Here is a 24,782-nt window from a genome sequence, read left to right as displayed (position 1 = left end):
TTAGTGGAATTCGGTTCTCTCTGCTCCCAGATAAATCACAGATATAGCATAGTAACATAACATAGTAATGACAACAAAAAAGGACCTGATGGCCTATCCAGTCTGTCCAACAAGGTTCTTAGTATCTGCCGCTCCTTGCAAGACACCCCCATGTTTCTCTCAAGGGTAGTAACTGCCACTCTGTGCAGTTAACCCCAAGCCTTATAAGGGTAAGCAGAGTTGTTTACCTGTAATAGGTGTTCAAGCACTACAGGATGAGAAGTTACTACTTACCTGATAAATTTCTTTTCTTTAAAGAGTCAGATGAATCCAGAACAAGTGGGTTATGAACTACCAACAGATGGAGTCCGAGCAAACTGACGTCACAGTATATATACCCCTGCAGTGATATCAGCCTACCAGTACTCTCCTCAAAAACAACTGTGGACAGACTAGCAAAACTTGATTAAACAGATAACCATTTCAATATCCAGCCAGGCACACTGAGCTCAGACAAGAATGTATTAACACTAGTCTAAGGACTGGATGAACACTAACCAGTAATCCCTATAACACAATCATGTAGGACCACCATAAAACAACCATTCGGCAGCCAAGGGAGGGAAGCTGGATTCTTCTGACTGTCCTAAAGAAAAGGAAATTCAGGTAAAAGTAATTTCTCATTTCTTAACGTCCAGTCAGATGAAATTAGAACAAGTGGGAGGTACCCAAGCTACTCCCGAATGGGATGGGAGGCTGCCCACGGTCCAGTCAAAAGCCACACGTACAAGGGCTGTGTCCTCCCAGGCTTGCACATCCAAATGATAATACCTGGAAAAAGTATGTAACGAGGACTACTCTACAGCTCGGCAAATGTCAACAGGAGACAACTTCACTTCTGCCCATGACACCGCTTGAGTTCTAGTGGAATGAATCCCAACATCAACATAAGCAGACATGACTACCTCCTTAATCTAGTGAGCTATGGTAGCCCGTGAGGCCAGCTCTCTGCCTAGTACTGCCATGAAAGGCAAACAGGCATTCCGTCTTCCACAAAGGCTTAGTAACCTCCAGATACCGGACAATATGTCTCTAGACATCTAAGGGTCACAACAGACTATACTCCTCTACAACTTTTTCTTTGTCCAGAGAGGGCAGGGAGATGGACTGATGAGGGAAAGTCAGGGACTACCTTAGATAGAAAAGAAGGAACAGTATTATAGCTGTACCACTCCTGGAGTCATCCGGAGGAATGGCTTCTGGCAAGACAAGGCCGCAGTTCAGAAAAATTACATGCAGAACAAATTGCCACAAGAAACACCATTTTCAAGGTCAGTAATCACAAGTTCAGATTATGCATCAGTCTAAACGTAGGGCTCACTAAGAAATCAAATACCAAATTAAGACTCCATAAGTGAACTGGAAACCCCAAGGGAGGACGAAGATGTTTCACTCCTTTCGGAAAACAAGCCACATCAGGATGAGCCAACAAGGATCCTCCATTTACCTGACCTCTGAAACAGGCGAGAGCCGCTACTTGTACCTTTAAGGAATGAACTGCCAAACCTTTACTCAAGCCATCCTGCAAAGATACCAAAATGAGCAGGATCTTGACTGAACAAGGAAGAGTACTTTGATCCTCACACCAAGCCTCAAAACACTTGCCAAACCCACACATAGGCCATAGAAGTGGTAAACTTTCTAGCTCACGGCAAAGTGGAACTCACTGCCGCAGAGAATCCATGTTTCAGCAAGTGAGCCCTTTCAAGGGCCATACTGTAAGACGAAAATCAATTTGGATCTTCTTGAAGAATAGGACCCTGCAACAAATCCCTGTGTGCCAGAAACCAGAGGAGTGATTCCGCCAGTCTTCCAAATACAGGTGTACTAGGATCCCATCCTCAATTCTGCCACAATTACTACCATTACCATGGAAAAGGTCCTGGGAGCGGTCGCCAGACCAAAAGACAGTGCCCAAAACTGATAATGGTGTCCTAGAACTGTGAACTGCAGAAAGCGTTCATGCTCAAGTCAAATCGGAATATGAAGATACGCCTCGGACAGGCCCAAAGAGATCACAAATTTTCCTGACTGTACAGCCAATATCACCAAGTCTCCATGAGAAAATGCATCACCCACAGATGGTTAACACCCTTGAGATCCAGAATGGGACAAGCAGATTGTGATAAATTACAGAAGGACCTTGCAAGATTGGACATCCAAATGGCAGATTAATTTTAATGTGGACAAGTGCAAGGTGTTGCATATAGGGAAAAATAGCCCTTGCTGTAGTTATACAATGTTAGGTTCCAATATTAGGAGCTACGACCCAGGAAAAAGATCTAGCATCATAGTGGATAATACATTAAAATAGTCAGCTCAGTGTGCTGCAGCAGTCAAAAAAGCAAACAATGTTAGGAAGGGAATGGTTAATAAAATGGAAAATGTCATAATGCCTCTGTATTGCTCCATGGTGAGACCACACCTTGAATACTGGGGACCTACAGATACCCCACTAGGTGCCAACAGGCACACCACCAGTGCTGCTTGTAGCAGAGTGGGAGGCAGCCTGAATCCAAACAACAGGCCCTTGGTTGGGAGAGTTCGGTTCTACACCTCAAACAGGTTCCGGGTCACCAACACTGCCATGGCTCTGACAATGAGACTTGACATGGACCTCAAGATGCAGTCCTGCCTGTGCATAATAGGAGATACTATACAGTTGGCTAGCAGATTGTGTCTGCTTGGCAACAGCAACACCCAACCTATTCTTATCAAAAGAAACAAAAAGTTGGGTGGACCATCTATGGGCTTCTGTCCACTCCAGGTAAAAGGTAAGGCTCGCTTGCAGTCCAAACTGTGCAGTGCTCATTCGCCTTAGAACAAATAGGGGTCTGAGAAAGAAAACTGGCAAGACAATTGATTGGTTAAGATGGAAATCAGTCACCATCTTAGGGCAGGAACTTAGGGTGTGTACACAAGACCACTCTGTCACGAAAAAAAAAACCAACTTAGTGTAAAGTGGATAAGTCACTAAGGCTTGGAGCTTCCTGACCCTGCGTGCTGAAGTGACAGACACCAAAACTATGACCTTCCAGGTCAAGTTCTTCAGATCACAGGTGTGCAGCAGTTCGAAAGGCGCTTTCATCAACTGAGCTAACACCACATTGAGGTCCCAAGTCACAGCGAAAGGCCTTAGGGGAGGCTTCAATTGAAGCAGGCCTCGCAAGAAATGTACAATAGGCTGTTCAGAAATGGGCAGACCATCTACACATAGTGGTATGTATCAATTGCACTAAGATGAACTCTGACGGAGTTGGTTTTAAGCCAGCCTCCGATAGGTGAAGAAGATAATCAAGCAGTTTTTGTGTAGGGCAGGAGAATGGATCTAGGGCCTTCTGCTCACACCACAGAAAAAACCTCCTCCACTTCAGTCAATAAGACATTCTAGTAGAAGGGTTTCCAGAAGCCACCAGACCAGAAAGACATCTTCAGAAAGATCAAGCAGTTGCAGGATTAATCTCTCAACATCCAGGCTGTGAGCGATAGAGCCTGGAGGTTAGGATGCCACAAATTGCCCCAATCTTCCGTGATGAAATCTGATCTGTTTCCGGAAGGACAACTCCCGTAGGAGTGGAAACCAGACCTGTCTTGTCATAGTCCCTCTGTCCTCGTGAAGCTTCAAGACAATCAGAAGATATGCATACAGAAGATCCTTGCACCAATGGTGGAACAGGCTGTCTGACCTGTACAGGAAGCAGAACAGAGGTACCTTCCTGTTTCTGGGGGATGTGAACAGATCTACGACCTAGCTCCCCCAGAAGCAGAATATCAGATTCGCTGCTCTCTGATCCAGGGACCACATGGGTCTAAAGGCTCAACTCAGCCTGTCCGCTACTATGCTCTCAGTCCCGGCCAGATACATGGCCCTGAGCACCATCCCATGAAACAGGGCCCATGACCAGATCTGGACCGCTTCCTGACCCAGGAGGTATGATTCCGTGCCTCCCAGCTTGTTGACATACCACTACTTGGATGTTGGTCTGATCAGGACAACTTTGTTGGACAGCCAATCTCTGAAAGCCCATACTGCATATACCTGATCACCCTGGGCTCCAGGAAGTTGATTTGACAAGAATGTTCCTGAGCAGATCACAGGCCCTGGGTGCCAAGCCCATCCACATGAGCTCCCCACCCCAGGGTGGATGCATCTGTGGTTTGTACAATTTTAGTAAGGAGACTGAAAGAAAATCCCCTGTTCCAGATTGGAAAGTACCCACCACCAGGACAAGGAGACCCCGAGAGACTGGGTGACTCGGATGCAATCCCCCAGAGGCTCAAAATGGCCTGATGCCACTGTGACCTCAGGGTCCATTGGGCTTTGCGCATGTGCAAGTGTGCCAAGGGAGTGATATGGAGAGTTGCGGCCATGTGCCCCAACAGACAACATGCGACAGGCTGATACCTGCTGGCTCTGTTGAACCTCTGCTGCAATGGTTGCCAATGTGACTGCCCAAGCTGTATATAGCAGGACTCCTATGAAATCAAGTTGAGGTGTTGGACTGAAATGGGACATTGGTAGTTGAGAACAAACTCTAGTGACTCCAACACCCGAATGATCAAGCACATGAATCTGGTGGCCCCTGCCCGAGATGTGCTCGACTAGCCAATCGTCTAGACACAGGAAAACATCCACTTTCAGTCCGCAAAAGTGCACCACCACCATGGTCAGGCATTCTGTGAAGACCCATGGGGTGTACACAAGCCTGAACGGCAACACCTGGTACTGGAAATGTTTTCCCACCACAAATCTGAGATACTTCTTGTGAAGATTTCGATATGGGTGTATGCGTCCTTTAGATCAAGGGGGCATAGTCCGCCCCCTTTTTGCAAAAGGGATATCAAGGTGCCAAGGGAAACCAACTTTTTTGTTTTTTAGAAACTTCAAAGCCCTCAAGTCTAGGATGAGAGAGTCCTCCTATTCTCTTTGGGGCAGATTTTCATACTCCGTGAATAGGCCTACTTTTGTTTGTGCTCCAGGCGCAAACAAAAGTACGCTGGATTTTAGTAGATACGCGCGGAGCCGCGCATATCTGCTAAAAACCTGGATCGGCGCGCGCAAGGCTATCGATTTTGTATAGCCGGCGCGCGCCGAGCCGCACAGCCTACCCCCGTTCCCTCCGAGGCCGCTCCGAAATCGGAGCGGCCTCGGAGGGAACTTCCTTTTGCCCTCCCCTCACCTTCCCCTCCCTTCCCCTACCTAACCCACCCACCCGGCCCTGTCTAAGCCCCCACCTTACCTTTGTCGGGGTCGCGACCTGGGGGCGGGTATGGAGGGCGCGGCCACGCCCCCGGGCCGCCCCGGGCCGTAGCCACGCCCCTGTACCCGCCCCCAAAACGCTGCCGACACGCCCCGAAAACGCTGCGACGACCGGGACCGCCCCCGACACGCCCCCCTCGGAGAACCCTGGGACTTACGCGAGTCCCGGGGCTCTGCGCGCGCCGGTAGGCCTACGTAAAATAGGCTTACCGGCGCGCAGGGCCCTGCTCGCCTAAATCCGCCCGGTTTTGGGTGGATTTAGGCGAGCAGGGCTCTGAAAATCCGCCCCTTTGGTATTAGGAAGTACCTGGAGTAGAATCAACGCCCTCTTTGCCTTGGTGGTATGGGCTCAACCGCTCTGACCAATAAGAGGGAGGAGAGCTCCGTTAGTAGTTCCTGCTGATGCACTACCAGCACACCAATATGGGCATGGAGGGCAATCTGGCAGAACACCCAACTGGTTGAATTGGTACCCCTGATGGACAACGAACAAGGGTAGCAATTGAGGATACACTGATCCAAGGTACCACCTTTGTGAAGAGGGACCACAAGTGCACTTTTCCAATCTTGCAGCACCACTCCCACTTCCAGGGATCTACTTAAGTCTTTCAGTGGACCCGTCAGCACATGCTTTCTGGTAGTGCTAATAATAATCAACCTAGAAACCATTCCTTCTCTCACTAGATCCATAAGGGAGGGCTAATAGATTCTAGTACACCAGCATAGAAATGACCTAATTTGACATTCAGCTCTTCTTTACCACCCATATTCACTAGCATGGCCACTGTCTTGACCTAGTCCTCTTCAAACTGCTTGCTCTAAGAATTTCTCCATCTCAGTCCCTCATTTGATAACTTTCAAAGTAACCACCCTTCCACACAGTCTTGTCCAGATTTTAGATCTGTCTTGCAAGCCTTGATTCTTTCTGGTATAGACTACTGTAATGGCCTATATTTAGGCTTACCCGAATCTACCATTAAACCGCTTCAAATTATTCAAAATTCTGCAGCGAGACTACTTACAGCTACTCTGATGAGGCAACACATTTCCCCAGTTTTACAGAAATTACATTGGTTGCCAGTAAAGTATCGAATAAAATACAAGATTCTTAATCTTATTCACTCGCTACTAAACAATATCGATTCTACCTGGCTCTGTTCCGAACTCAGAATTTATAAACCTCCTAGGGATCTTAGATCAAAAGGAAGAATCTCCTAGAAGTCCCCTCAGTAAAAAAGGCCGCCTTAAACGTTACCAGACATAGAGCATTCTCAGTTGCAGGACTCATATTGTGGAACACCTTGCCTGACCCTTTAAGGCAAATTTATAATAAAAAAGAATTTTAAAAAGCCTTAAACTCATTTTTTCAAAGAAGCCTTCAGTACCTTAGATACTACTTAGAAAGGTTAGTCGTTTAGCTGTCAACCTAATATCAAATAAGTTTGCAAACTGTAGTGTTTGTTTCTTTTATAACTTAATGTAAAGTTACATCCATTTTTTTTAATTTTTGGTTTACTGGATTTGATCATGTTGTTTTAATGTAATTTTGGTTTTTATTATTTTAGTTAGTAAGTTTTATTTCATATCCGTTTTTATTTTATTTACTATAAAAACTTACTTTTTTAAATTTTTTTGAAAATATTGTAAACCGCTTCGGTCATTTCTAGCATTTGGTGAAACGGTATATAAATGTATTAAATAAAAAAAAAATAAAAATCTACACTGCTGTCTCATCTCTCCTCTCCTCCACTACATTATTTACTCCTGGAAGAAATTTGCACAATTCCTCTCCTGTGCAGAATTATACATTTGCCCCATAGAATAAGGTACAGGGACCAGATGTAACAGCAACAGAAATGGAGACCTGCATGGGCTAGAAGAGAGGAAGGAATAGCATCTCTATCAGCTGGAAGCAAGAAAGGAACAATGGTAGGCTGGCCTACATGGACCACAAGAGTTGGGAAAGTCAGTGTTGGCTTACACAGGCTGCAAAAGAAGAGGCCCCAGAATCTACTTTGGCCTACGAGACCCGAACAAAGAGGGTTCCATTGGGGGAGTTCTGGTGGAGCCTGAACAAGAGGTAGCCAGCAAACTTGGGGGAAGGTAAGAGAACTAGAGGTATTGCTAAAGAGGGGATGGTAGACAAGAGAAAACTAAGAAATCTTGCTAGGTACAGGGAAAAAACTGGTGGCAGAGAAAAGAACTGGATAGAAGTTGAAGCCTTGTAGAGGGGAGCCAGAGTGAGAAACTAGACAGGCTTGCTATGGTGGGGGGGGGGGGGGGGGCGCAAGTGCAGAGATGCAAAGCTGTCCTCAAAAGCTCATGCTTCAATAAATTGGTTAGTCTATATAGTGTCACATGCCTCTTGTCATTTTTGGTACATCAGACTACTAAGGCTTTCTGTCAGAAGAGCTGGGGGGGGGGGGGGGAGGCATCCAAGCCTGTGGAAGGGGGAAGAGAGAAAGCTGCAGGTCTTGCTGGGAGGAGGTGAGAGAATTAGAAGGACATGGGTAAGGCAAAGAAAGTCAGAGGAGTTTCTGAAGGAGGAGGGGAAGAGAGAATGGAGGTGGAGCAGAGAAAGCTCGTAGGAGAAATGGAAGAGAGGGGGTAATCAACCGTGGGGGGGGGGGGGGGGGGGGGGCAGAGAGTAAAGTGGGGGTCTGACCCAAGAAGTCGCAATCAAATATGGGGAAGGTCATTGAGCAAAGGAGAAGGCAAGAGCAATCTGGAGAGACCAGCCCTTATGATGGGAAAATTCTGTATCTTGGGTAATAACTTTTTTCTGTACTGCATTATAAATTAATTACTCAAAGTCCATGATTATATTGTATTTGAACAAAATGTCTGCAGAATTTTTAAATATAGACAGAATGTGTCTTTTTTTGCACAGAATTCTCCCAGGAGTATTTGTATTTATTAAAATGTCCTAATCACTACATGTGCAAGCTGAGCAATTTGCAGTATTAACACGCAAAAACAGCAAAAAAGAGAAAACAAGACAAATATAAGCTGTTCAAGCACCTAAAGTCCAACTAAGGTGCAAGATTTTAAATTAGGGCATAATTTTACTAAGTAATAAATTTATCAAAAACGATTTTAACTCTGACTTAAATTTCTTGGTACACTCCATTAATCTCAAAGTTGCTGGAATGGTGTTCCACGTGGTGGATGCTGCCACTGAAAAAGCACTCTACTCACCGACAATCTCACCAGCCACACTGAAAGAACTTCTAAAAGACCCCTTTGTTGAGATCTAAGATATCTGGTGGGTTGATAGATTCTTTAAAAATGCATTCAAGGTAAGGAGGAAATACTAAGAAGCTTATGGGTAAGAAACACGATTTTGGATTGGACCCTAAAGCAAACTGATAACCACTGAAGATAAAGGGTCAGGATGACGGTCTGTGCGGTAAGTTCCACTAACCAGCAGAGTTATAGAATTTAGAAGTAATTGCAAAGGTTTTAATAATGAATCAGGGAGCCCAAGATAGATGGTATTACAATAGTCCATAGTGGGTAGCACTGAGGCCTGAACCACTAATTTGAAATAGTATTTGAGTAAATTGATGAGGCAGTTTCTTCTTCTAATACCTTACTCTCCCTTTCTTTAGAGGATCTTTCCAGTCTACTTTCCCATCAAGTAAGATGCACCAAATCCTAGCCTTGGCTCATTCCCAGAATTTACATCCTACACTCCTGAACCCACTCTGCAGAGCATCTCTGGCTAAAATCTTGTGCCCATGTAGAGTCCCGTACATTTCAAGTTCATCCTTCCAGGCTGCTATTGCACTTGCCAAACAAGTCTACTACATCCTTCTAACAAACTTGCATCTAACAATCATTATCTCTTTTCCATTCTTAATTCACTCCTGAAACCGTCTTTGCCTTCTACCCTTCCTCCTTCACAAAACATAACGATCATGCAGAACCCAATCACACTCAACAACCAAAAAATACATCTAGCTGAGAAAGTAAGAAACCTGGGAGTGATAATCGATCCAGAACTAAGTATGAAACAACATATCTCAAAAAGTAAGAGAAGGATATGCCAAACTTTTGACTCTCAGAAGATTAAAACCACTACTAACGCCCACCAACTTCCGATCAGTCTTACAAGCCTTAATCTTTTCCAGTACAGACTATTGTAATGCCCTCCTACTGGGCCTGCCATACACCACAATAAGACCATTACAGATTCTACAAAATACAGCGGCAAGAATTTTAACTGGGAAAAGTAAAAGACCATATCACTGAAACCTTAATAGAATTACACTGGTTATCCATTGAACAAAGAATACAATACAAAATTTTATGCACCATTCATAAATTAATACACGACGAAAAAGCAGAGTGGCTGAACACAGCCCTCCGCGTACATACCCCCCACAGAAATCTAAGATCAGCAAACAAAGCACTGCTAACTATTCCGTCAGTTAAGACGGCCAGATTAACACAAGTAAGGGACAGGGCCCTATCCCTAGCAGGACCTATAATATGGAACACCATGCCGGTGGAAATCAGATTGGAAAGAGACATCAAAACATTCAGAAAAAAAAATCTAAAAACATGGCTATTTAAGCAAGCATTCCACAAAGAGAATTGAGAGTAGAACCCAGAGAAATGTTAGTTGCGGTCAGGCAAACTCCACACACACACACACACCTTTCTTCTTAAAGTGTGTCTTAATTTCTATATTCTAAATTCTTCTTTTATTTTAAGCAACAAAGAACTAGAGTTAAGCAACACCAATCTTATAACGGAGTTAGAAAAACTGGACATGACTTATAACACTCAAATAGTAGTTATGATATTATGTTACAGTATTTTTGATGGCACCTGTTTAAGAGAGTTAGAATTCTAGACACTTTAGACAACATAGTGTTTGTGCCCTATTGTGAACCGTTGTGATGGCACCCACTTATTTATTTGCAGATTTTTATATACCGGGGTACGTAAGTAACATCACCTCGGTTTACATTAAAACAATAATTCAGCATTGCGCTTTACAATATAACATAGAAACTGAACAAATACAAAACCATGTATAACTTTGTATTAAAAGAATATAATCAAAATATAAGAGACTGTGGAAATGGAGAAGAATGGTATAAGACTCAGATCATAAATAGTAGGCTTTTTTAAATAGCCAGGTTTTAAGGTTTTGTTAAAATTTTTTGTGACAAATTTCTTGGCGTAGTTCAGAGGGCATGGAGTTCCATATTGTTGATCCAGCAATGATGAATGACCGTTCTTTTGTACTAGAAAGTCTAGTCAGATTGGGTGCTGGGATCTTTAGTTTGGCTAAATGCTGGAATCTCGTTGGGCGGGATGAAGTGTTGAATTGTAAATGATCATTGAACCAGTGCATATCTCTGTTTTGAGTGGCTTTGTGTATCAGCGTCATAGATTTATATATTATCCTGGAAGCCACTGGTAGCCAGTGTAAGGACTGAAGTGCTGGGGTAATGTGTTCGTGTCGGCCTGTGTCGGTGATAATGCGGGCAGCTGCATTTTGCAACATTTGCAAAGGTTGAATTGTAGCTTTAGGCAGACCCAGAAGCAGAGCGTTGCAGTAATCAATCTTCGACAAAATAGTTGCCTGCAAGACTGTGCGGAAGTCGTATTGGTACAAAAGAGGTTTAATACGTTTGAGCGTGTGTAGATTAAAGAAACCATTTTTAACCGTATCCGCGATGAATTTTTTAAACGAGAGATTGCTGTCAATGATGATACCAAGGCTGCATACTTGCTGTGATATAGTGGAGATGTCTTGTGTAGTACCAGAGTTAATAATTGATGTATTTTTTGGAGGTGAAATTATGATAAGCTCAGTTTTATTGGTATTGATAGCCAATTGGTTGTTTGTGAGGATTGATTTAATTTCCAATAAAGCTGCCTTCCAGGTGCTCAGGGCATTTGTGATTGTGCTGGTAATAGGTATGAGTATCTGAACGTCATCTGCATAGATGAAGTGTTGAAGACCCAATTTAGAAAGTAACCGGCATAATGGTGTAAGGTAAACATTAAATAATGTGGAGGAGAGAGAGGATCCTTGGGGTACTCCTTGAGAGAGGTTTCTTGGCTTGGATTCACTTTGACCACATCTAACACTGTAAGTTCTGTTGCTCAGGAAAGACTGAAACCATAGAAGAGCCGATCCAGAGATACCTATTTCAGAGAGGCGGATAATGAGGGTGTTGTGATTTACAGTGTCGAATGCAGCTGATATATCAAGGAGGGCAATGAGATATGATTTACCAGCATCTAAAGCTTTTAGAAGCACCTCTGAAAGTGATATTAAAAGCGTTTCCGTGCTATGGTACTTTCTGAACCCATATTGGGAGGGGAAGAGTATTTGATGATCATCTAAATAGTCAGTTAGTTGTTTGTTGATGACTCTTTCCATAATTTTTGAAAGAAAGGGTAGGTTAGATACTGGTCGAAAGTTTGCTGGATCAGATGAATCTAGATTAGATTTTTTTATCATTGGAGTTATAATAGCATGTTTGAGTGTAGAGGGAATTATGCCTGTGGTGATAGATTTGTTAATAATCTTTGCAATAGGTTTTGCTATTGTAGACCGTATTGAAAGAAGAGTCTTAGTGGGTAGGATGTCTGTGGGGTGGAAAGCTGGTTTCATTTTCTTTAGAATTGACTCAACTTCGATTCCCGTAGTGATCTCAAGATTAGATAGCTTTGCTTCAGATTTATCTTGAGTGGCTGAAGTAGCTTGGTTGGTGTGTGAAGGAGTAGAATATAACTTAAATCGCGTTAGAATAGAATGAATTTTGTTATAAAAGAACGTAGCTAGACGGTATAGAAAAGATTTTAAATAAATAAATTTGCTTAGACTAAGGCTGACTACTTCAATAACAAGGTTAAAAAAAATAAGACAGTTTTCAGCCAGGTCACCAATACCTCCACCTTTCCATTACTCTCCCCGTCGAGCCGATACAGTAAAAGTCGCGGGCGAGCGCCCACTCTCCCGGCGTGCACACAGGCCACTCTCCTGTGCTCGCGATTTAGTATTCAAATGAGGGCCCGCGGTAAAAGAGGCGCTGGGGACACTAGCGCGTCCCTAGCGCCTCTTTTGACAGGAGTGGCGGCTGTCAGCGAGTTTGACAGCCGACACTCAATTTTGCCAGTATTGGTTCTCAAACCCGCTGACAGCCACGGGTTCGGAAACTGGACGCCGGCAAAATTGAGCATCCGGTTTTCAACCCACGAGCCAATTTAAAAATTTTTTTTTAATTTTTTATTTTTTTTAATTTTTTTTTTTACTTTTGGGACCTCCGATTTAATATCGCCATGATATTAAGTCTGAGGGTGTACAGAAAAGCAGTTTTTATTGCTTTTCTGTACACTTTCCCGGTGCTGGCAGAAATTAATGCCTACCTTTGGGAAGGCTTGGCTGCACATTTTACTTACTGAATCGCGCGGGAATAAATAATAGAGTCATCAACATGCATTTGCATGTTGCAGGCGCTAGTTTCGGGGGGGGGGGGGGGGGGGGGGGAGATGGCCGCGCGTTTGACATGCTATTATCCCTTACTGAATAAGGAGTAAAGCTAGCGCGTCGAAAACATGCATCCAAACGCAGGTTTGGAAAACGTGCGTCCAAACGCAGGTTAACAGTGTGCTCCGCCGGAGCGCACTATGCTGTATCGGCCCGTTTGGTCCCTACCACACTACGCTTTCTGAAATCACAGGAGGAAACTACCCATCTTCTTCTCTTCTACTTCAAACTCATCTTGTTCCTCTGACCGCATTCCCACCCAGTTCCATTCCCCCTGCAGTCATCCCTTTCATCTGTCATGCCCTCTTATTACTTTCCACTGCAATTGTTCCCAGTCATCACAACACTCCTCAAACCCTCACCGGACCCTACTTATCTATTATCCCATGCACCTCTCTTTTGTATCCAAATTATTCAAAGGTACTGTTACCTTTGCTGTCAACTTTTTCATCTCAAGTCATTCTCAGTCCACTTCAATCAGGTTTTCACCCTCTATATTCCACAAAAACAATACTTGACAAAGTGTCCAATGACCTGTTTACAATTACACCAGAGTCCTTAACTCAAGCCTTACCCTACCTGTTGCTTTTGACACCTTTTATCACCACTTGGTCCTTGATATAGTTCTTATTTAGATTTTGGTAATAGAATTCAAAGGATCCCTGCTGGCTAGAGAAGACGTGTACTGCAGTGATCAAAAAAGCAAACAATGTTAGGAATTAAGAAGGGAATGGAAAATAAAACTGAGGATGTCAAAGTCTATCACTCCATGGTGAGACTGCACCTTGAACACTGTATGCAGGTCTGGTCACTGCATCTCAAAAAGGATATAGCTGCACTGGAGAAAATGCAGAGAAGGGCGACCAAAATAAGGGGCATGGAACAGCTTCCCTGTGAGGAAAGGCTAAAGTTAGGGCTGTTCAGTTTGGAGAAGAGACGACTGAGGGGGGGATATGATAGAGGTCTACAAAATCATGAAAGGACTTGATCAAGTTAATGTAAATTGGTTATTTACACTCATAATAGAAGGAACAGGGGGTACTCTCCATGAAGTTAGCAAGTAGCTAATTTAAAACAAATCAAAGAAAATTCTCTCTCACTCAGCGCATAGTTAAGCCCTGGAATTCGTTGCCAGAGGATGCGGTTACAGCAGTAAGTGTAACTGGGTTTAAAAAAAGGTTTGGATAAGTTCCTAGAGGAAAAATCCATGAACTGCTATGACAGCAATTAATAAGCAATAGTAGCTTGTGACTAATGTTTGGGTACTTGCGATTTGGATTGGCCACTGTTGGAAACATGATACTGGGCTTGATGGACCCTTGGTCTGACCCAGTATGGCATATCTTATGAAGAAATGGGGTAACTTTTCTATTACACCTAAAGTATATATTGCTGCTTGAGGATAGCCTGCACGGAGCGGCAGCTGCTACTCTAATTAGAATAAATAAATCAAACTGTAGGCAGATCGGATAGACCTTATTGGTCTTTGCCTATCATTCACTATGTTACTATGTCACATCAATTCTAGTCTTACCTCCCCCATCAATTCTAGTTTGTCCTCTGGTAAACCTTCCTCTACCAACATCCCATTGTTAGTGTGCCTCAAGGCTCTGTCCTAGGCCCTCTTCTCTTTAGTGCTCTGAGCTCCTCACATAGCTTTTGATACCACCTTTATACTGATAATGCCCAGGTTTCTCTCTACATACCAGAAATTCCATCAGTAGTCAGTCTCAAATCTCAGGCTACCTCTGACAATGCACTGAAACCTTAAATTCAACATGGCCAAGACAGAACTCATCCCCCCCCCCCCCCCCAAAAAAAAACCAACCATTTTCCCTCTCTCTATTTCTGTGGGTAATACTACCATCCTCCCAGTCCCCTTCAGGGTATAACCTTGAGATCATTTTTATTCCTTTCCCCTTCTCTACAAATATCCAGAACACTGCTAAAATGTGTCATTTTTTTTTCTCTATATCACCACCAAATTCTTTTCCCTTTCTGAACACACCACCAGAACCTTTATCCACTCTCATTACCTTCCACTTAGACTACTGAAACCTGCTCCTCACAGATGTTTTGTTCTTAAATAGTTCTTAAAATGATTATTATTATGTCCACATTAATTTCATATTGTCTGTAAAGCCTGTTGCTAATTTGTTTATTGTAAACCGAGGTGATGTTTTACACGTGCCGCGGTATATAAAAAATATCACTAAAATAAATAAATAAAATAAACCATCTTTATCCACTACAATCTAGCCAAAATTCAGATGTGTAACATATCTTTCAATAGTTACGTCACTCCTATAACCTCACCCATACAAAATTCTGTGACACAGCTGATTTCTGGAGCATCTCTCTCCTCAGTTAGCCAACTTGCATTGGCTACTGGTTATCTGGCAGGTATGCTTTAAGATCTTGCTTATAGTTTTTAAGGCTCATGATCTTGCTCATGCTTGTCTTAAGTTTGCAGTAAAGAGATACCAGCCACTATGTTCCCTACATTCATCTCCAAAAATCTTAGTTCCTTCCTTCAAATATGCCTATCTTGTTGAGTCCAGGGAACAAATGTTTAGTATTGCCGATCCTGTGGAAGCAGACTTGCTGCGATTTAGGAAACTGCTGAAGGCACACTTGTATTCGCTTGCCTTTCCTGACTGATGCAGTTTCACAATGCATATCTACAGTTAGGATCTGGGGTTTTGTTAGCCAGCAGTGATTGTTTCTTTTGTTTTTGCCTTTTTAAATTCTGTTTTTCATCTTGTATGATGATTTGTTTTGTTAGTATTGTATTGCATTGTGTATGTTTGTTGTAATCCAATGAGAACCGTGAATCAGCAGAATATAACTTTCTAAATATATTTCAAGCTCCTCTTACCTTCAACAGCCTTCACTTTGCAGCTCCTCACTACCTCTACTCTTATCACTTCCTACACTCCTTATTCAAATCTAGTCTAAAAACCCACCTTTTTGGAAGCTGCTTTTGAATCTTAACCCACAATTATCACTTACAGCCTTTACTGATTTTAACCATTTTCTTAATGAATGAAATTCTCTAAGTCTCTTTTGCCCTGTATGTTTGTCTTGATTATAAGCATTACCAAAAAGGGACAGTTGCTTGTGTTTTTGTACAGTGCTGCATATATCAAGTAGTACTACAGAAGTGACGAGTAATAGTAGTAAAAACAAAGCAAGAACTTAATAGGTGCCTATGATGCTGAAAACCTCCAGTTACGCAATTAAACAGTTCCTTTTTTGATCGGTTATGTTAAGGGCTTCTGATTTTAAGTGTCTATAAATTGTAAATTAGGTGTTTGTTTTCAAGCTAATTAAGATTCCTTTATGAGTACCAAAAATTGGTATTTACTTGTGTCTTTGTGGCCACAGATACTATTGGGTACCTTTTCTGGCTGTGCAGAGGGGTGATTAGCATGGAAAAGATGCTAATAAAAGTGGATGATACAGGGTAGGTAAAAGAGGGATGAGAAAGGGGAAGTAGTGTTTTTCCATTGTTTCTCTAACACACACCTATATTATTTATTTGCATCGGGGGTATTTTATTGGAGTTTAGCAGTTAAAACTAAAATCAGAAGCTCTATGTTTCCATTAACACATATCTGTTTTACAAGAACAATAAGTCACTCTTCAGGGTGTGCTGTTCACTTCTTATTAAACTCCTCAGAGCTGAAGATGCATAGCTTTCATCTTCAATATTAGATGTGTGCGTTCATCTACTTTAATCATATACTTTTTCCCTGCTTACGGTTTCAAATGTAATCCCTTAAAATATCTGGGACAGATTCTATATTCTAAACCAGAAACACCCAGAGCATTGATGCTGCTCAGTGAACAGCTTTGTTTTCTAACGTCTACTTCTGTACTGCCACAAAAAACGCAAATCCAGAAAAAAAGTTACATTTCTGCTTCCCTAGATAGAAAAACATTGTAAAAAAAAAATCAGTCCAAAAAGGCAAGAACAGACCTTATCCTAATCCTACATACCATGGCAGAGACTTTCTATTCCTTTCGAATGCCAGCTTCATCCATTGCTTTATTCTTAATCAGCTAGCAGTGGAACACCCACGGTTCTGTGCTGAACATCCCAGAGGAGGCATCCAAATACAGCAGCAAGCAGACCCGCCTATTGCTCTTTAAAGCCATTCCCAGGAACTGTCCATTCTATTCAGCCTTTCAACTCCCCAACCTATCTTGACAGGAACTGGAGCACAAAAACATTTTTCCCAGCTCCACCCTAACCGTGCAAAAAGAAAGCAAGATGTAAGAAAGGGCTTTTACAGATGCAAACCAAACGGAGGCAGAGAGCCAGAACAAAGTGCTGAAAAAGGTACAGGAATGATGTGGTACTATGAGGGCAAATATTCAGAAGACCACCAATTTACTCTTAACACACTTATACCATTATCCCCCAGACTGAAGAAAAAACAGACCCCTCTTATCCCCCCCCCCCCCCCCATACATGCATACACTGCTATGACCCACTGTGTCTACACTGCCTGAAGAGTACTCTCAGTGCACTACAGCAGTTAGTGTGTAATAGAAGAGAGGCTACACTCTTTTTCCAGAAGTTCAAAGCAACAGGTCCATTTTTATCAATTCCAGGAATTTCCTACCTCCCCCCCATTCACCCCCCTCCTAACCCCTTTTCTGTTTTGCTGCCAAATCAGGCACAGGTTACTGAAAAGCGTCCAGACAATGCAGGTACAAGAGATACAGAACCTCTGCAATGCACGCATTGAAGAGCGGGAACATAAAGTGACAAATCCATCCCAGGACATTCATGTCATCATTCAGTGTTTTATGGCTCAGCTTTTTTGGCAAGAGCCAGGTGCAATGTTCCTGCGAGCAAAAAATGTTTTTGTTTCATTACCCTGTGAGCACTACTTTCCCTTTGATGCAAAAAGCCTATCAATCAATTTTATGCTCACAGCAACCCAATCCTTAGAGAAAGCTTACGGTAAATTTTTAAAAGGAATGCACCCGTGCCCATAAAAGTCCGTATAATACACCTGTAGCACTGAAAATACTGTTGCCGCATGTACATCTACAGCCTTAATCATGCGCGCTCAAAGAGGGGGAGAGAGAGAATATTACACACACACACACACACACACAGGCGCTTGCTTTCACGCGCACTCACACAAGTACACACACGCAGGCTCTCACATACTGTTTCACAGCATACAGGCTCTCACTCTCACACTCTAAGGGCTTTCTCTTCCTGCCACAGACACTCCTATGTGCACGCGCAGCTCCAGCAATGTTTTTCTTCTGGGGCCGCATGGGTAGGAAGGAGAAGCAGCACCTGGAGGTTTGGGGGGGGGGGGGGGGGGGGAATCTCTTGTTTTTCTTCGGGCCATGGAGGGATGAACTCCACTATGGCCACGCCAATTCTTCCTGCACGGGAGGATAAAAGCCAAGTGTGGCCGCACACACACACAGCTTACAAGGAACAGTGCCCAGGTGGAAGGTTCTCATCTTCTACAGAGCAGCCTAGATTGGTGTGGGCAAATATTTTGGCCTGAGGACCATACTTTGAGGTGCTCCAAGAATGACCACAGTTGAGTCACTTGGACGGCTACCACTTCCCCCGAGTAGCTACAGGAAGCTGCTGTACCTCCAACCCAGTGTTGCCAGGACCCATACTGCCACCATGGACTAAACTAAAAAGCTACTGCAGGCAGTTTCCCATCTCTGACCTTAATCATTGTACAAATCAGCTCCCATATTTATTAAACTTTTTTTTTTTTTTATCATGATTTCTAAAGTGACCATTAAAACCCATTTGGCTCATTCTGCACAGATGTTCCTGCCTGCATTGCACTAGATACGGATATCTCCCACCTGTACAAGCGTGACCACCAACAGAATATTTGGGGACCTTCGGTTTCATTTTTTCCATCGGAATTTCAGTGTGTGTTACAAAAAATAAACATGGGAGAAAAATCAAAACTGAAATTTCTATGGAAAAAAAAAAAAGTCCCTAAGAATACTGTTCCACTCTGCTCACTCAGAACATGAATACCTGGTTGTCTACATGAACAGATCAGCTGCTTGATTCTTTAATAACTTTACTACAGTTATGAATGTGAATTATTGTGCATTTTTATTGTTCTTACCTATTATGCAATATATACATTTTATAAAATTAGCTGCTTACAGCTGCAGAAAGTTCGAGTGCAACCTCAAGCTGCACAGGTGCTAATAATTCTGCACCTCCCTCTCCTTTTTTCTCAACCATCCACCCATGACTCCCCCCCCCAACCTTCTCTTTACCCAATTCACAGATACTACTTCCCTTGATTATTTCAAGAGAAAGAATTATTTTATTGGATATACATGGCTGCAGCAAAATTAAATATCCAAATTTCAACATTCTTAATATTAAACAATAAAATTCAAACAGAAACAAGTACTATAACTTTCACCTATTCACATGACTCATCCCTGGAAGCAGCCTCGCCTCTGCCTGTACACGTATGCCTGCTAACTGAATTTCACATCAATGTTCATTCAGGGACAGCTTTACTTGCCGAAGGACTGGTCGTCAAAGCCAAGCCCACTCATGTAATGCTCCACGGAGAAGCTTAGCCATCTGAGCTTTGCAACTAAAGCAGTTCTATGATTTGACACTGGTCTGTAGAACAGCTAGAGTCACTACCAAGCCAATAGCATATAATTGCACATAGGGTATGTTTTGTCTGGCTGTCGAAGCCAAACTTGTGTCTGATGACTCAAATTTCTCCAACACAATGCAACAAAGGGGACAGGAAAATCAATTTTTGCTTGTCCTTGCCCATAATGCTTTTTCAATGCATTACTAGATGTGTCTTAGACCTGACCATCCTTGCTACAGTCCTCAGACACTTTGCTTGCCAGGGGTCCCCACCATCTTTCTTTGAGACCTATATCATACAAATGAACCCCATCAGGATGGTGCATTCATGGACAGTTCTTATTGACAAGGTCATGCACAATACTAGAACCCGCAACAGAAAACATGAATTTTTGCATCCAACTATTCAACGTTTTGTGAGTTCATGCTACAAGTGTCATTTTTCTTCACACTGTACCCTCCATGGTATGAAGGACCAGATAATATGAGCTGCAGGCAATAATCCAGAAACAAAAATGCAGTCCCTCAACTTTTTGCACAAGCTCCACACTGTGTGTTGACATGTCATTTGCTCCTAAATGAATGATAATGGCCCAGAGGGAAGCTTGGGACTCTCTCATCTGGAGCATAAGTGACATTAACTGGTCCCACTACATCCCAAGCTCTACATTGATATCCCACTGGTCACCGTGCCCAAGTGTTAATCTATTGGTTTGGCTAGAGCACTCCTGTATGCCCACAAAGCCATATCCAACAAGGGCCCTGAGCAGTACCTTTAGCAGAGCAAATGGAAATCATACTGAGGGTCCAACTATTAACACCAGCCCAACTGTGATCTATGGCTTCACGCAGTCCCCTGCTGCATTAAGGTCTATATTTAATCTGTAGCGCCTCGAACACCACCTGCCAATGGACAATCTGCTCAATGGGAAAATCTAGACTAGCAACTGTTGCCACCCCAATTCGGAAGGCATGCAGTACTGTACGTTGTCTATATTCTTGTTTGTAAAACATCTTCAATACTGTAAGTGCAGCGCTTCTCATCTGGTGTGTCGCCAAGCACCAGCTGGTGTGTCTCTGCTCCCAGTGTCCCACAGCCCCCGTTATACTTCCCTTTACCTTTTTCCTGCCCCCACGGGCCAATGGGAAACCTCCTCCCTTCTTCCTGCCTCTGCGGGCCAATTGGAAGCCTCCTCTGTTCTTCCTGCCAGTGGGAGGAGGAAGCGTCTGATTGGCCGGTGGGGCTGGGAGGAGTGGCAGTGTCCAGGCCGTGGCGGTGAAGAAGCCCGACCCTGTGGCCACCACGGGCTGGAAGTGCTGAAATTAAACAGCGGCAGGCCATAAAGAAAAGAGGCCAGCCGCTGCAGTATCCGCGATAGAGATTCCCCAAAGTGGCAGTGAGTCTCAAGCACGAAGAGGCCGGTTGCTCCGGGGATTCTCCCCCCATGCAACAGTGAGCGTGGCAGAACTGCGTTTAAAGTAAAAAAAAGTGGCGTTCAGCCATGCTGATTACAGATGGGGCAACTGGAGCTCCCAGCAGCCGTAAAAGCAGGAAGATGGGGTCCGCTGGAGCCTAGGGATATCCTGACAGCCAGAAGAAAGGCTTGAGTGCTGTGGTATATTTTTCTAAAATAAATGTTTGTTGCTTCAGTGCGGCTGAGAAGGAGGTGGCAGCCCTGGGAAATCTGCTACTGCGAAATTAAAGGGGAACACAGCATTGGGGCTCTAAGCAAAGTGTGTGTGAGAGAGCGACTGGGCAGGGAGGTGACTGGGGTGAGATAGAGACTTGTCGAGAGAGAGAGACTGACTTGTGGGCCCTAAAGAAGAGGACCGTAAGGACAGAGCTTCAGCAGCCGCTGCTGCTCCTGGTATGTGCTTTCAAGGGAAAGGAGTAGGAGAGTTTCTGGAGAGGGTAAGTAAAGGTGGCATTTTAAGTTTATTTTTCTTGATTGACTGCCATTTTAATTGAGTATTGTGATGTGTCTGCTGTTTTGAAATATTTTGATATTTGGACAATTTTTAATAATTTTTATGAGTTTTAATTGTTTGATGTTATTCTGTTCAGCTGTTTTGAAACGTTAATATAGTTTTACCGTTATTTCTGTAAGGGGGGGGGAAATCTATAGCAGCTTGGCTTTTTCTGTTTTCCTAATAGGAGGTGTATTAGTGTTTAGAGCCTGGTTTAATATTCGTAGTGTTGCCTTTTCGTAGATAGGGTTGCTACTGTGAGTGTATGCCATAATCCAGGTGTAACTTTGTGCAGATTAGTTTGTGTGCATTATTGCAGATCCTGGGACTGTTAGGTGCTATATTTCTCTTTCCATCTCTCCAGGTCCGCACTGCATGCAGAGTGGCTTTTTTGGTTTTCCATTCCAGTTTCTGTCTCCATATTTATAATTTGTGGTTTTTCTGTACTTGGTGAAGGTCAGTTCTGGGTGTGTGACCGAGGTGAGGTATTTTACTAGCATGTGGACAATTGTATCAATCTTATTTGTTGTGTTTTCTCAATAAGATATGCATTAGTGGTAAATTAACTTTTCATAAGGAGGGCTATTGTGCCTGGTAGTAAAAGGAGTTTGTTTTGCTTTTACTGAGATGTCATCAGAACCAGAATTTTTTTTTTTTTTGCATGTTGGGTTCTATGGGTAATGCCCTAGTTCTGCTCTGCATCCATTGTTAGGGGTCAAGGGGGTTCTCATGGATACACCCCTGCATGTTTACATATAGCCCCATGACTGTCATATGTTCAGTGTGTCATGCATGTGAGAACCATCTGTCAGGTGTGTCCTGGACGAAAAAAGGTTGAGAACCACTGCTCTAGTGAATTGGAAACTAGACCCTAATGTGCAGATTTCATGAACCAAATAAAAAGTAACCCTGTGATATGTATGTATGTGATATGCCATACTGGGTCAGACCAAGGGTCCATCAAGTCCAGCATCCTGTTTCCAACAGTGGCCAATCCAGGCCATAAGAATTTGGCAAGTACCCAAAAACTAAGTCTATCCCATGCTACTGTTGCTAATAATAGCAGTGGCTATTTTCTAAGTCAACTTAATTAATAGCAGGTAATGGACTTCTCTCCTCCAAGAACTTATCCAATCCTTTTTTAAACACAGCTTCACTAACCACATCCTCTGGCAACAAATTCCAAAGTTTAATTGTGCGTTGAGCGAAAAAGAACTTTCTCTGATTAGTTTTAAATGTGCCACATGCTAACTTCATGGAGTGTCCCCTAGTCTATTATCTGAAAGAGTAAATAACAGATTCACATCTACCCGTTCTAGACCTCTCATGATTTTAAACACCTCTATCATATCTCCCCTCAGCCGTCTCTTCTCCAAGCTGAAAAGTCCTAACCTCTTTAGTCTTTCCTCATAGGGGAACTGTTCCATTCCCCTTATTATTTTGGTAGCCCTTCTCTGTACCTTCTCCTGCAACTGCTCTACAGAACAAATGTGATGGCCCACAAGGCACCTTAGTATCTCCAGCTGGTCCTGCCCACTTGTTAGTTTTGGACCTGCAAATGAAAATCATAAGTCTAGGAAGACATCTCACTTTTTCAGACTGGAAGAATTTAATGATCGGGAGGACTAAGCAACTAACTCAGTGATTCTGAAAACCTCAAAAGGAAGCCAGAGAAATGGCACATCTAAGAAATGCTTTGAATGCACTGTAGCATATATTAATTACACCCAACAATCTACTCAGGTAATCATATGTAACTGGCCAGCACCTGTCATATCTGGAATTGCTTTCACTAGCCCAACCTCTCATCATCCTCTGTATTACAAAGCTGCTGGTGGGACTGTGATCTCAACTGCTCTTGTGAAAAACCCAACCCCAGCTAACCTGGATGCCACTGCAGGTCTTTTGTAGTCTTTAGACTAATGTAGCCATTCTTTCTTTAGCTGAGGGCATATTGCCACCTTCCGCAAGAAAGCAGCAGTTCCGCCACTATTGAAAAAGCCTCAGATATTATGGATGTAAATACACACTCTAATTAAACTACACACTCTAAAAAAAATTAAGACCATTACTCTACCAACATGATTTCTGTACTGTACTGCAATTCCTCATTTTCTCGAAAGTTGATTATTGTAATGCCCTTCTTCTAGGCCTACCCAAAACTACCATCCTACCACTACAAATGCTTCAAAATGCTGCAGCACGCATACTCACCAACACCAGAAAATCGGAACATATTACTCCCATACTCTGAGATCTGCACTGGCTCCCCATTGCGCAAAGAATCATGTTCAAAACCTTATCTCTAATACACAAGACCCTACACAATGAAAACATGACATGGTTCAATAATGATCTTTACTTCCACAAACACTCCAGAACCTGTAGAACACAACATGCAGCCACCCTACACACCCCCACACTTAAAAACACCACTCTTGAGTCGACTAGGAAGCGTGCGATAACCATAGCCGGGTCGAGCTGCTGGAACAAAATGACACCGGAGCTACGGCAAGAAACATGCCCAATAAAATTTAAGCAAAAACTGAAAACATGGCTTTTCCTACAGGCTTATACTTAACTTTACGCTCTCCTTTCTCTCTTACTCCTACAGCCTTGCCCACTAACTTACTTAAGTGTACATCCCCGTTCTCTCTCACCACACCTATCGTCTTATTGGCAACTACTCATATCTATTGTATTTCAATTGGACATAAGACTTCTATCCTATTTCTTTCTCTCAGACCCAGCTTCTCTCTTTTCCAATAGTGTTTTATAAAACTCATTCTATTTATTTACAGACAAGTTCAGCGAGAATTTGCTATGTACCACTATTTGATTTTTCCCTTCCATTGTTACCCCTCCTCCCCCCTGGTTAAATAAGTTTATTGTAAAGTACTGTTGCATATGTTTGTTCTAGTTCGCACAGCTGCAATGTTTCTGTTATCTGTGAACAGATGTGAGGTTACTAAACAAATGTCGGTATATAAAAACTACAAATAAATAAATAAAAAATAAATAACTACCATCCAATATCTTCAATTGGATTTATGGCCTAGATTGTGGAACTGCTTGAAAACTGCAGTTTTGACAATTTCCTTGATTTGCTATTTGACACATTTCAGTTGGATTTTGACCCAAGCACAGTAGACATTAATTCAGTCCTCCCTTAATGCCTTTCATCATGATTTTGATGCATAACGTGATTTCATACTAGTGCTGCTTGATATGTCTGCAGCTTTTGACACTCTTGACCGGATCATTCTCATGGATAGACTTTCTGAAATTGGTATTGCAGGGAATGTATACACATGGTTTAAATCATATTCTAGTTTTGTTATAAAACTGTGTTTCCAGCCAGTTTA

At 42.9% G+C, this 24,782-nt stretch overlaps 1 protein-coding gene across 6 annotated transcripts in view; it reads right to left on the bottom strand.

Moving 5' to 3' along the window:
• Positions 1-24,782, bottom strand: part of CCM2 (CCM2 scaffold protein) — a 278,566-nt gene that overhangs the window by 201,984 nt on the left and 51,800 nt on the right. The window contains exon 1 of one of the 6 annotated variants that reach the window (XM_029588214.1): positions 16,818-16,838. The exons of the other annotated variants lie outside the window; for them this stretch is intronic. Within the exon in view, the coding sequence (XP_029444074.1) occupies positions 16,818-16,820 (3 nt within the window). The 5' untranslated portion in view covers positions 16,821-16,838. Of the gene's footprint in view, positions 1-16,817; positions 16,839-24,782 lie in introns of those variants that run through there. 6 annotated transcript variants of the gene reach the window in all.

The sequence above is a fragment of the Rhinatrema bivittatum genome, chromosome 2, assembly GCF_901001135.1.
Source record: "Rhinatrema bivittatum chromosome 2, aRhiBiv1.1, whole genome shotgun sequence".
NCBI lineage: Eukaryota > Metazoa > Chordata > Amphibia > Gymnophiona > Rhinatrematidae > Rhinatrema > Rhinatrema bivittatum.
This window is presented reverse-complemented; position numbering and strand designations above follow the sequence as displayed.